The sequence below is a fragment of the Schistocerca serialis genome, chromosome 5 (assembly GCF_023864345.2).
Source record: "Schistocerca serialis cubense isolate TAMUIC-IGC-003099 chromosome 5, iqSchSeri2.2, whole genome shotgun sequence".
Taxonomy (NCBI): Eukaryota; Metazoa; Arthropoda; class Insecta; order Orthoptera; family Acrididae; genus Schistocerca; species Schistocerca serialis.
The window spans coordinates 246,076,015-246,089,696 of NC_064642.1; the positions used below are offsets into that span (position 1 = coordinate 246,076,015).

At 41.8% G+C, this 13,682-nt stretch overlaps 1 protein-coding gene across 5 annotated transcripts in view; it reads right to left on the bottom strand.

Annotated features, from left to right (window-relative positions):
• LOC126482298 (transcriptional protein SWT1) overlaps positions 1-13,682 on the bottom strand; it is a 342,452-nt gene that overhangs the window by 186,530 nt on the left and 142,240 nt on the right. For all 5 annotated transcript variants that reach the window (XM_050106316.1, XM_050106313.1, XM_050106314.1 and 2 more), the window contains one exon: positions 3,906-4,012. In XM_050106316.1, the coding sequence (XP_049962273.1) occupies positions 3,906-4,012 (107 nt within the window). The remainder of the gene's footprint in view (positions 1-3,905; positions 4,013-13,682) is intronic.

Sequence of the window (13,682 nt, forward strand, 5' to 3'; positions counted from 1 at the left end):
AATGGAGGAAAGAAATACGGTAGAAGAAGAATGGGTAACTTTGAGGGATGAAATAGTGAAGGCAGCAGAGGACCAAATAGGTAAAAAGACGAGGGCTAGTAGAAACCCTTCGGTAACAGAAGAAATATTGAATTTAATTGATGAAAGGAGAAAATATAAAAATGCAGTAAATGAAGCAGGCAAAAAGGAATACAAACGTCTCAAAAATGAGATCGACAGGAAGTGCAAAATGGCTAAGCAGGCACGGCCAGAGGACAAATGTAAGGATGTAGAGGCTTATCTCACTAGGGGTAAGATAGATACTACGTATAGGAAAATTAAAGAGACCTTCGGAGAAAGGAGAACCACCTCCATGAATATCAAGAGCTTTGATGGAAACCCAGTTCTAAGCAAAGAAGGGAAAGCAGAAAGGTGGAAGGAGTATACAGAGGGTCTATACAAGGGCGATGTACTTGAGGACAATATTATGGAAATGGACGAGGATGTAGATGAAGAAGAAATGGGAGATACGATACTGCGTGAAGATAATGACAGAGCACTGAAAGACCTGAGTCGAAACAAGGCCCCGGGAGTAGACAACATTCCATTAGAACTACTGACAGCCTTGGGAGAGCCAGTCCTGACAAAACTATACCTTCTGGTGAGCAAGATGTATGAGACAGGTGAAATACCCCCAGATTTCTAGAAGAATATAATAATTCCAATCCCAAAGAAAGCAGGTGTTGACAGATGTGAAAATTACCGAACTATCGGTTTAATAAGTCACAGCTGCAGAATACTAACGTGAATTCTTTACAGACGAATGGAAAAACTGATATAAGCCGACCTTGGGGAAGATCAGTTTGGATTCCGTAGAAATGATGGAACACGTGAGGCAATACTGACCCTACGACTTATCTTAGAAGAAAGATTAAGGAAAGGCAAACCTACGTTTCTAGCATTTGTAGACTTAGAGAAAGCTTTTGACAATGTTGATTGGAATACTCTCTTTCAAATTCTGAAGGTGGCAGGGGTAAAATACAGGGAGCGAAAGGCTATTTACAATTTGTACAGAAACCAGATGGCAGTTACAAGAGTCGAGGGATATGAAAGGGAAGCAGTGGTTGGGAAGGGAGTGAGACAGGGTTGTTGCTTATCCCCTATGTTATTCAATCTGTATATTGAGCAAGCAGTAAAGGAAACAAAAGAAAAGTTCGGAGTAGGAATTAAAATCCATGGAGAAGAAATAAAACCTTTGAGGTTCGCCGAAGACATTGTAATTCTGTCAGAGACAGCAAAGGACTCGGAAGAGCAGTTGAACGAAATGGACAGTATCTTGAAAGGAGGATATAAGATGAACATCAACAAAAGCAAAACTAGGATAATTGAACGTAGTCTAATTAAGTCAGTTGATGCTGAGGGAATTAGATTAGGAAATGAGACGCTTAAAGTAGTAAAGGAGTTTTGTTATTTGGGGAGCAAAATAACTGATGATGGTCGAAGTAGAGAGGATATAAAAAGTAGACTGGCAATGGCAAGGAAAGCATTTCTGACGAAGAGAAATTTGTTAACATCGAGTGTAGATTTAAGTGTCAGGAAGTCGTTTCTGAAAGTATTTGTATGGAGTGTAGCCATGTATGGAAGTGAAACATGGACGATAAATAGTTTAGACAAGAAGAGAATAGAAGCTTCCGAAATGTGGTGCTACAGAAGAATGCTGAAGATTAGATGGGTAGATCACATTACTAATGAGGAGGTATTGAATAGAATTGGGGAGAAGAGGAGCTTGTGGCACAACTTGACTAGAAGAAGGGATCGGTTGGTAGGACATGTTCTGAGACATCGAGGGATCACCAATTTAGTATTGGAGGGCAGCGTGGAGGGTAAAAATCGTAGAGGGAGACCAAGAGATGAATACACTAAGCAGGTTCAGAAGGACGTAGGCTGCAGTAGGTACTGGGAGATGAAGAAGCTTGCACAGGATAGAGTAGCATGGAGTTTGCATCAAACCAGTCTCAGGACTGAAGACCACAACAACAACACATGTAATACCATTCATTGCAGGATGTTTTCATTAATAAAATATATATATATATATATATTTTTTTTTTTTGAAATGTTGTTGTTATGGTCTTCAGTCCTGAGAAATTTGGTCACTGTTCAAGTATTAGAACACTGGATAAAAATGTTACTGTATGACTATAATATTCGGATGAAGCAAGAGTAAAATTAATCCAGCATGAACTGTCTAACAAACAAAATAAATCACATCAAACTGCAATTGTTGTCGTGAGAATAAATTACAGCAGCAAGACCCATCATGGAAATAGTACCAACAGACGTCAGTAGATAGTAGGATGTGCCAAGTTCAAGAATTGGACTGAATCACGATTGCAATCTTTTATTTATGTATTAGTGGCTGTTGTTACATACGACTTGCACACTAAAAGATATTCCAGTCCTGTTTCAAGCACAGCACTACAGAAAGGTTGGACAGGGAATGGTGATACCAGCTTGGCTGAGCATCAGATGAGATCAAGGAGTGGAGTAGTGAGCGGACAGTAAATTACATCATGTTACCAACCATTGGAATCTATATTGCGTACTCTGGCTTTCTCGGAAAATCCACCATATTTAAACTGAATCCATATGTAGCTGAAACTGAAATGACTTTAAAATTCGACAAATACTCAACAACAGTATTCATTTCTGCAGGAGATAGGAAAAGTCTACATAGGGGCCAGTGGCATATTTAAGTGTTTCATGCTTCAATGTTGTTGACACTCACCGGGACATAACGTGAACAAAAGGTGGTGTGTCAGCTGCTGATCCTACCCGCCAATGAAAGAGCAGCATACAGACAATGCGTTTGTAAGCAAGAGAAATTGCAACATTCTCATTTCAGTACAGATGCAAAATCTAATATGTATCTGGATAAAAACAGCTGTGTTCTCAGGTCCCACAGTAACCACAACCTCAAAAATTGCAACATATTCACGAGAAACAGTCAAATATTTACGACAATGACAATATAAATTGCACAACTCTGCTACTGGGATGATGGCTGAAAATAGTGGTACCACAGATGACAGGGTAAGTATGCGAAAAATGTAGAAAAGAAAATGATCAACATAAACCATTTCTTTTTGCGTATTTTATTTCTCCTTGTGTTATCAAAATGTGGACAATCAATAAATGACACAAATTTATAATAGTTTTAATGTTATCTTTTTAGGCAGATATTTTACGTCAATAAAACAGTTTGTAATTTTGATGTGTCAGAATATGTTAAAAATAATTTTTTCTCAGGAAGCCTCTTGAAAGAAATCAGCATAATCTTTTACTCGGATAATTATGGTAAGCCTCATCAATAATGCAAATACTGGCTGTGAAATCTTGTATTCTATGATGTCCTTACCTTTGTGCACAGTATGTATGAAAGTTAAACTATAACAATAATGAGTGAGGACTAACACTGAAAACTTCATCATATTTCAACAGTTTCCCTGTGTTAAGTTTCTCACATTCGGAGAGTGTTGCTGCTCCACAGCTGTTACTGAATTAATGAATATCCACTCCAATTTTTAAAAAGTTCTTTATTTTACTTCATAACTAGATTCAGTTATTATATTGAAGCCATTTTCTACAGGAATCTGAAAATTGTGCTGTCCTGAAGCAATGTCAAATCAGTTTTCTGGTACTTAAAATGGCCTACTATCACCATGGTTTGATCTGCATGGGACATCTACAAAACACATTTACAACCTACTGTTCATGAAGGATACAATTTTGTCTTTCTGGGCTGGAAATAAGTACAATTAGAACAAACCAGAAATGATACACGTACACAAAGGTCTTTAACTGAGATGCACCTTCTACAGCATAATGTAATTCCTGACTAAAACAAACCAACTACTACATATTACCACTTTGCGGCCCAGTCCCATTTGTTGTAGGCAGCACTGAAGAATGCTGTTGTCAGGATTACATAAACCACTAAGAGCATCAGGGCCAGCGTCGGACACGGTCTGTCCTGAAAGTATATACAAAAATTTACTGCTAGTTTTTCTTATTAAAAACATTAACTGGAAATGTCGCATAAACTTTAGTTTCTGAACACAGATATTTAAAACATATAATGCAAAATTTGCTGGCAAAAACACCCAATACACTGAAGTATAAATAATGGAAATATTATGAACATTTATAAATCAACAAAAATATATTTCTGTTGATACAGTAGCACAAAATAATTTAGTGAACTGAGGAGATCATATATGTCCACTAACTGAAAGGTTACTAGTAAAAAAATAGCTTCAGATGATCATAACTGAGCACACACATAATCTTATATGAAACTACTACTTCATTCCAACTTTTCTACATGGGTAGGCTAGCCTCTTACCTCTCAAAGGTTATCCTGTATTGTTTATCTGGGTATCCTCTGTGTCTACAGCAGAATTTTGTAATCAGTCTCATAGACTTCATTAATCTGATGTGTTCTGCCCACTGGCATTTACAGTCTTCTAGTCTATGCTTCAAATTAAAAGTGTAAAACAGTTGTTTTATCATAACATTACAAACTTGATTTCTCAAGATAGGCCCCCTTGGCTTGTTTTTACAATCTCTACTTTGCTGTTCCAAACTTGCTTTACTTTTGACTTGATAAGTAGTGGTGTGGGCCGGGAATATTCCCAGTGGAAGGGAACTTATAAAATGGGAATATTGCTGGGAATACTTCTTTGGACCGGGAAGATTCCCAAAAATTGGGAATTGATGAAAATTTTTAGATGTTTTAACACTTATTAACAGTTAAATAACTTTAAAACTAGGTTAACTAAATAAATTCATACATTTTAATCCAAGCTTTATCATTCCATGTATTAATTCCCTTGCAAATTCCAAGCAAAATATCATTTACCATAAGTCTGGAGGAAAAAATAATTTAACATATTTGCTAGGCATACTATTTTTAGGCAAGTTGAACCCCACATTTCTCTGGATGAAACATAAACTTCCAAAACATTTCTCTGGAGGCATAATTCTCAAAACATTTCTCTGGAGGCATAATTCTCAACAGCTGTCATCTGTAGTATTTTTTAAATTTTCCAAATGAATGACGAGAGGTGTTTCACTTTCAGAATTCAAGACTCCCCATTTCCTGCGATGAATTATGATTTATAAATTTATTTTCCGAAATATCACTATCGCTTTCACTTTCAGAATCATTAATTAATATTTTACCATGTTCAATGTCAATTTAATCACTTGTATTTTCAAGTACATCATAAATCTCGGCCAGTTTATTTGCATAATTTTTCGGTGAAATGCCATTTTCAAAGACTGATGTTTACAAAGCTCACATGAGTTTAAAACAAACTTTACAGACTAAAATACCTCTAACACTGACAGAAAACTTAACTTCCCTGTGTATTTTAGTAACTTTAGTTACTCACTAGATGGCATATCAATATTATAAACTTGGTTTTTCTAAAGGTTGAATATTTCAACGTTGGCAGTTCTAGGAAATGTAAGAGTCGTAAATTTTGATGCTTGGCAGTTCTAGGGCTAATTCTTTGACATTTAAAACATCGACAACCAAAAAATGTGTATTTCAAACAATGAGGTTAAGTCCAGATCCATATAAACCTAAACATAAAACCTACCCAAATATTTTATTTATAATTTAAAATAGAATGTAGGAATACTCAAATTTCAAAAAAAAAAAAAAAAAAAAAAAAAAGGGCTAATGAAGTTGATCATAACCACGGTTTAGGTCTTAAGGGTAAATTAATTAAAATGATCTGTAATAGGGAAATTTAGGTCTTACATGACAAAAGAGGAAATTCCCCCCACCCCCCCTTTGATAACTGCATCACTGCAGAGACAGCCATATTGTTTTTTCAGTTGGTAGTTGTGTTTGCAAGCTAAAGAACCAGTTTCATTAGAACTTTGTGTGAGAGGACTGTGTGAGATTGTAACATTTACGTGGCAAATGAATCAAATAACTTTGAGTAGGCCTGCTTCCTGTTTGTTCATTGTTGTGTTTCCATTCATTGTTGCAAAACGGTCAAGAAAAAAGGAGTAGTCTGGACTTCTTTAATATTAAAGGAAAAGGTGTTGTTTATAAGTATTGTACTCAAGAATACAAGTAAGGTAATTCAGTTAAAATGGAAACGCACATAAAAAATGTATCAAATGCCCTGAAGGATTGAAAAACATTTTCACTGTCAGTAAACCAACACCTAGACCTTCAACCACAAAGGACATCACTCAATGATTAACAGTGGATGCACATTCAAATATAAGGTCAAGCTTTTTTAACCTTGGCTCGTTTAAATTCAGCTACATCTCCTTGCAAGTCACCAACACCACCTCCACCAATGCCTTGGCCAAGTCTCCTATCTGAACACTCTTCTAGTTCGGGATCTGCAACTATACCAATTTACAGTCAAGGTTCATCAAGAGGAACAACCGCATTTTTGGATCGCAAGGAGAACCAAACAAATGTAAGTTCAAATCATTTAAGACCTACTATTCTTTGGTATGAAAATGGGTGGTTTATTGTAGTCTTTTGTGCAGCCTATTATATTAGAGGCCTAAATTGTTTTTGTGATGTTAAACAGTAAAAATGTTGGACGTATTCCATTGTATTAAGAAGGCAAATTACAAACCAACAGCTAAACTGGAAACTTTAGTGATTTTCCTTAACCCTATCAAAAAGATAGATTAGCATCCCCTAGCCTAATTATTTCCCACCATTTAAATACCACAGAAACAAAAGTAGGTTAGCTACAGTTTGTAAAACAAAAGAAGTTTGTAAAACAAAAGTTTGTTAACAAAAGTAGGTTAGTTTTTCGGACTGAACCCTCATGCTAATAGAATATGGCTTTACTTCTCCTTTGACAAATAACTATTTTCACCTTTAGGAGTAGTAGGCCTAGGTTGAAACTGCTCTTTCGAATCTCATAACAGTTTACAATGCAGTGTGTAGTGTGTCTTTTGTAGAATAGAAATATTTTAATTCTGTACACTGTAGGTGTAGCTGTCATATACTGATTATTTTTTTTAATAATTTTTACTTGGGATTTGAAATAAAGTAAAAAGTAGGTTTATGGTTATCTCATTTCTCAAAAGCAATTTGCAGGAGATGCAGAACCAATCCTTAGCTAAAGCAGTTTTTGTAAGCAGATCCCCGTTATCTTTGATAGAGCACCCACAGCATATAGATTTTCTCCAAAAATTGAGACCTGTTACTGTCAAGATTTCAAATGTCTACAACTTATCTTGAGGCTCAGTATAAGAAATGAAAGAAGAAATAACAAAAATAATTCAGTAAACAAAAAAATTACATCTTCAATGTGATGGTTGGAGCAATATCAAGAACGAGTCTATATTTAATTTTGTGATTTCAAAGCCAGAAAGTTTTTTTATTTCAAAATGAGCAAAACCAAGAGACATAATGGCAAATACCTGGAAGAGATCATTAAATCTGTCATCGAGAAGTATGGTCCTGATACGTTTTTGGTGTCTATTGCCGACAATGCTCCAAACATGAAGGCAGCCGTAGCAATCTTGACAGAAAAGTTTCCTCATATAGTACCATTAGGCTGCATTGCTCACCTTCTCCATTTACTGTGTGCTGATGTCTTAGGATGCCAGACTGTTCAAAGTTTCTTTGCAGAGTTGATAACTGCAGTAGCCAGATCGCTTGGCGGGATGACACATCCAAATGAAAACACATAATCTCCTCCCGATCGAACTTAGGATCCGGGCCCACGGGAAGACGGGAAAGAGTGTCGGCATTGGCATGCTGTCCGGTAGGGCGAAAATAAATTTCATAATGGTACTTAGAGGGGAACAAGGCTCAGCGCTGCAGTCTGTGGGCCGCCCTATCCGGAATCTGAGAGGCGGGGCCAAATAACAATATTAATGGCTTATGGTCAGTGATTAACTGAAACTTCATGCCATACAAGAAAGGGTGGAACTTGGTAACAGCGTAGACAATGGCCAAAGCCTCTCTGTCCACCTGGGAGTAATGGGCCTGCACAGGACTAAGAGTTTTAGACGCAAACGTCAGTGGCTGCTCGGAGCCATCCACGTTGCGATGGGCCAGGACTGCCCCCACCCCATACTGCAAAGCATCTGTAGCCAGGACCAGCGGCTTATTGGGGTCAAAAGTAGCCAAACAAGGTGCTGACGTGAGGAGGCCCTTCAACGAGGTGAACGCGCGCAGGCGACCAATCAAAAGGAACACCCTTGCGCAGAAGGCAGTACAGGGGACGGGCTATGGTGGAAGCCATGGGAATGAACCGGTGGTAATAGGCAATCTTGACTAAAAAAGCTTGTAACTTCTTCAGCGAAGCGGGCCGCAGAAGGTCGACGATACCTTGGACCAAACTTCCCAGCGGCTGGATGCCGTGCCGAGAGATGGTGTAGCCCACATACTCAATGGACGGTGGGAAGAAGTTCGACTTACGCAGGTTGCAACGCAGGCCCATGGACCTGAATTTGAGAAAGAGGGTTCGAAGGTTGTGCAAGTGTTCCTTCATGCTGCGGCCTGTGACAATTATGTTCTCCAGGTAATTAATACATTGAGGGATTGTCGATGTGACGTGCTCAAGATAACGCTGAAATATCGCCGGGGCACTGGATATTCCGAAGGCCAACCACTGGTATTGGTAAAGGCCAAATGGGGTGTTGACAACTGCCAGCCTTTTGGAGGCCTCATCAAGTGGTATCTGATGATAAGCCTCCAAAATATTTTCGATTTTGGAAAAATATTGGCTTCTCGCCATGGCGGAGAACAATTCATCAGAACGAGGCTAGGGATAGTTGTCCACCACCAATTGGGAATTAATGGTGGCCTTGAAATCGCCACAAAGATGTAATTTTCCTGAGGGTTTGCTGACAGTAACAAGGGGCAAAGCCCACTCACTAGAAGAAATGGGAAGAATGACCCCGAGGGCTGTCAGCCGGTCTAGCTCTGCTTTTACCTGAGGGCGGAGAGCCAAGGGGATCTGCCTCGTGCGTAGAAAACGCGGGCGAGCCGACACCTTCACGTTAAGTGAGCTTCAAAGTCTGAAACACACCCCAGGCCCTCCTCAAAGATATCCTTAAAGTCAGAGGTCAAAGATTCCAATGATTGATAGGGAACGTCTTCGGAGACCAACTGTATGGTGTCTGCGATAGAAAAACTGAAAGCTTGAAAGGCATCCAATCCAAAAAGGTTAGCGGAGCTCGCATCACTGACAACAATAAAAGTAAGAGGCTGAGTGACTGATCTGTAAGTAACGTCGGTAGTGAATTGACCCAGTAGGGGAATGAACTGTTTACCATAACCGTGGAGACACCGGTAAACTGCCGCGAACGGGGGCGACCCAAGGTCGGAGTACGTTTGTGCATTGAACAAGGAAACTGCCGTGCTGGTATCTACTTGCAGTTGTAATCGGCACGACCGAACCAACACCTCGATAAAGAGTTTGTGTGCCGATGCGGCGGGAGCCTGGCTCGATGAAACTTCCTGAATGTCAACGTCCATGTCCTCTGTACCTGGTTCCTTCGATTCATTTGAGGCTGAGCGGCAAACTTTAGCAATGTGTCCTTTTTTATGACATCTGCTACAAACGGCCCGATGCTGGGGGCACTCCGACCCATCATGATGTACACTCCTGGAAATGGAAAAAAGAACACATTGACACCGGTGTGTCAGACCCACCATACTTGTTCCGGACACTGCGAGAGGGCTGTACAAGCAATGATCACACGCACGGCACAGTGGACACACCAGGAACCGCGGTGTTGGCCGTCGAATGGTGCTAGCTGCGCAGCATTTGTGCACCGCCACCGTCAGTGTCAGCCAGTTTGCCGTGGCATACGGAGCTCCATCGCAGTCTTTAACACTGGTAGCATGCCGCGACAGCGTGGACGTGAACCGTATGTGCAGTTGACGGACTTTGAGCGAGGGCGTATAGTGGGCATGCGGGAGGCCGGGTGGACGTACCGCCGAATTGCTCAACACGTGAGGCGTGAGGTCTCCACAGTACATCGATGTTGTCGCCAGTGGTCGGCGGAAGGTGCACGTGCCCGTCGACCTGAGACCGGACCGCAGCGACGCACGGATGCACGCTAAGACCGTAGGATCCTATGCAGTGCCGTAGGGGACCGCACCGCCACTTCCCAGCAAATTAGGGACACTGTTGCTCCTGGGGTATCGGCGAGGACCATTCGCAACCGTCTCCATTAAGCTGGGCTACGGTCCCGCACACCGTTAGGCCGTCTTCCGCTCACGCCCCAACATCGTGCAGCCCGCCTCCAGTGGTGTCGCGACAGGCGTGAACGGAGGGACGAATGGAGACGTGTCGTCTTCAGCGATGAGAGTCGCTTCTGCCTTGGTGCCAATGATGGTCGTATGGGTGTTTGGCGCCGTGCAAGTGAGCGCCACAATCAGGACTGCATACGACCGAGGCACACAGGGCCAACACCCGGCATCATGGTGTGGAGAGTGATCTCCTACACTGGCCGTACACCACTGGTGATCGTCGAGGGGACACTGAATAGTGCACGGTACATCCAAACCGTCATCGAACCCATCGTTCTACCATTCCTAGACCGGCAAGGGAACTTGCTGTTCCAACAGGACAATGCACATCCGCATGTATCCCGTGCCACCCAACGTGCTCTAGAAGGTGTAAGTCAACTACCCTGGCCAGCAAGATCTCCGGATCTGTCCCCCATTGAGCATGTTTGGGACTGGATGAAGCATCGTCTCACGCGGTCTGCACGTCCAGCACGAACGCTGGTCCAACTGAGGCGCCAGGTGGAAATGGCATGGCAAGCCGTTCCACAGGACTACATCCAGCATCTCTACGATCGTCTCCATGGGAGAATAGCAGCCTGCATTGCTGCGAAAGGTGGATATACACTGTACTAGTGCCGACATTGTGCATGCTCTGTTGCCTGTGTCTATGTGCCTGTGGTTCTGTCAGTGTGATCATGTGATGTATCTGACCCCAGGAATGTGTCAATAAAGTTTCCCCTTCCTGGGACAACGAATTCACGGTGTTCTTATTTCAATTTCCAGGAGTGTATATAGCACGACGCACAGGATGGTAACAGGGGCCGGCAGCTGCAACTCTGTTTATGCGCCGTGCAGGAGCGGCCGTAACACCCGGATTGTACCGCTCGCACGTCGTCCACTCCGGACGCAGTGGACGCGGCTGTGCCGCCCTGAACCGCCGCAACATCGCACCACACTTCCAACTGTTCACCTGCGGCGTGAGAGACTTCATACGATTGAGCAATGGACAGGACTTCCTCAAGGAAAGGGTCTTCCAACTGCAGGGCCCATTGCCAGACCTCCCTATCAGGGGCTGAACGAACAATGACGTCATGCACCATAACGTGGGCATACAACTCTCGCGACTGCTCCGTGACAAAATGACACTTGCGACTAAGACCGTGCAGGGTACGACCCATGCCCGGTAAGACTGATGGGGCTGTTTCTTGCATTGATAGAACTCGACCCAAGCCGCCACAACATGCGTGTGGTGGCGATAATATGAAGACAGCAAGGAACACAATGCGTCAAGAGACATGGACGAGGGTTCCTGCAACAGCGCTAGCCGCCGCAAAACTTGGTACAGCGTGGGAGATATCCAAGACAAGAAAAGAGCATGACATACCTCCGCATCGGCAACATGAAATGCCTGGAAATGCTGCCCAAGGCAGTGCTGGACACTAAAATGGAGGGAAATTTGCTCAACCCTACGAAACAACTAGATGCCATAGGTTTTACATTTGTTTGTGTGGCCATCTTCCGCAGCAGTTGTTAATATCTGTTATTATAGGGTATCTGTCTTGAGCTGACTACAATGTAATTAAAAATAATTACACCAGACGTGTTTCGCTTTTATTTACAAAGCATTCTGTAAATCGGATACACGTGTTTGTACAATTTTTTTTATATTCTTTTAGGTTAAAAACAGTGTTTTCTTTATGAAGTTAGTCTGTAAGCTTCTTACGGTGTTTCTTTACATAGTCTGCACCTTCCCCTCTTGCTACCAACGGTTGATGTCGATAGGCTTCATTTCACATCTGCAGTTTTTGGCATTTTGCATTATTTCCTGCACTGCACTATTTATAATTGACTTTCTTAACTGTTTTTCATTCATCACTGCTATAGTGTTTATGCCTATTTGTTTATTTTCGTTCACATTGTGAGTGTCGCCAACCTATGAAACAATTTTGTGTGTGTGTGTGTGTGTGTGTGTGTGTGTGTGTGTGAGGGAGAGGGAGAGGGAGAGAGGGAGGGGGAGGGGGAGGGGGAGCTAGAGGGGGAGGGGGAGAGAGGGGTGGGGGGGGAGAGAGAGAGAGGGGGGGGGAGGGGGAGCGAGAGGGAGAGGGAGATGGAGAGAGAGTTAGAGAAATTAGCTTGTTGTCCTGTATGTACCGTATTTACTCGAATCTAAGCCGCACTTTTTTCCGGTTTTTGCAATCCAAAAAGCCACCTGCGGCTTAGAATTGAGTGTAAAGTAAGCGGAAGTTCTGAAAAATGTTGGTAGGTGCCGCCACAACTAAGTTCTGCCGTCGAATATAAGTAGCGCTATACAGGCATGCTTTGCAGGCACAAAGACAAATACTGGCACCAAAACCTCTGCGTCAGTATATAAATTAAAAAAAAAAGATGGAAGATGAGCTTTTTTCTCCGCCCCGAGTTTCAACCACCGCGTTTTCATACATTATCCAACGAAGTAAATACAAATTCCGTATTGTTCATCTTCGAATGTAGCAGCATTTCAATGTACTACGAAAATCCGACTGGCAAGACTGTTTGGGACGTTTGTCAATATGGTCAATTCTACGTTCTGAATTTTTTCCCACCTGTGAGAAGAGATGGTTGCTAATAGGAACTTTTATGTATTGTGAATCACATGCAGTATTCTCTTAACCATAAGAATAATACGAATATAAACTTTTTGCCATGTATTGTTTCGTGTTTGCAGCTATCTCTTTTAAATCCAGTCTGCCTAATAAACTACGAAACTTGAGTGAGACAACAGCAAACACGGAAGAATATACATATCATGTCATGTTTATATTCGTATTATTCTTATGCCTAATAGTGGTACAGACAGAAATGAAGTACGGCAATTGACTAGATTTTTAAATCTAAGATGACTCTAATTTGTGCAGAATGTAATGTACCAAAGACGCGTCTGCAAAGATTTTCAAACGGAGAAAATTTTTCGCTAAACTCTCGTTCAGAACATCTTCTATCATACGCAGTCTATTATTTGGTTCTTGTTGATCATTATCGAAAAAAGCAGCAGTGTAGGTAACAACAAATAGCCATCTCTTACCATTGTTTTGCTAATGAGATGATTCCTTTCTTTTGTTTTTTAATTGTAAGCGGCGGTAGCGTGCACAAAAGTAAGCCATGCCGCGAGTGGCAACAGGTAGTAAACACAAAAAAATGGTTCAAATGGCTCAGAGCACTATGGTACTTAACATCTGAGGTCATCAGTCCCCTAGAACTTAGAACTACTTAAATCTAACTAACCTAAGGACATCACACATATCCATGCCCGAGGCAAGATTCGAAACTGCGACCGTTGCGGTCGCGCGGTTCTGGACTGAAGCGCCTAGAACCGCTTGGCCACACCGGCCAGCTCGTAAAAACGCATTATCAGAATGCGACACAC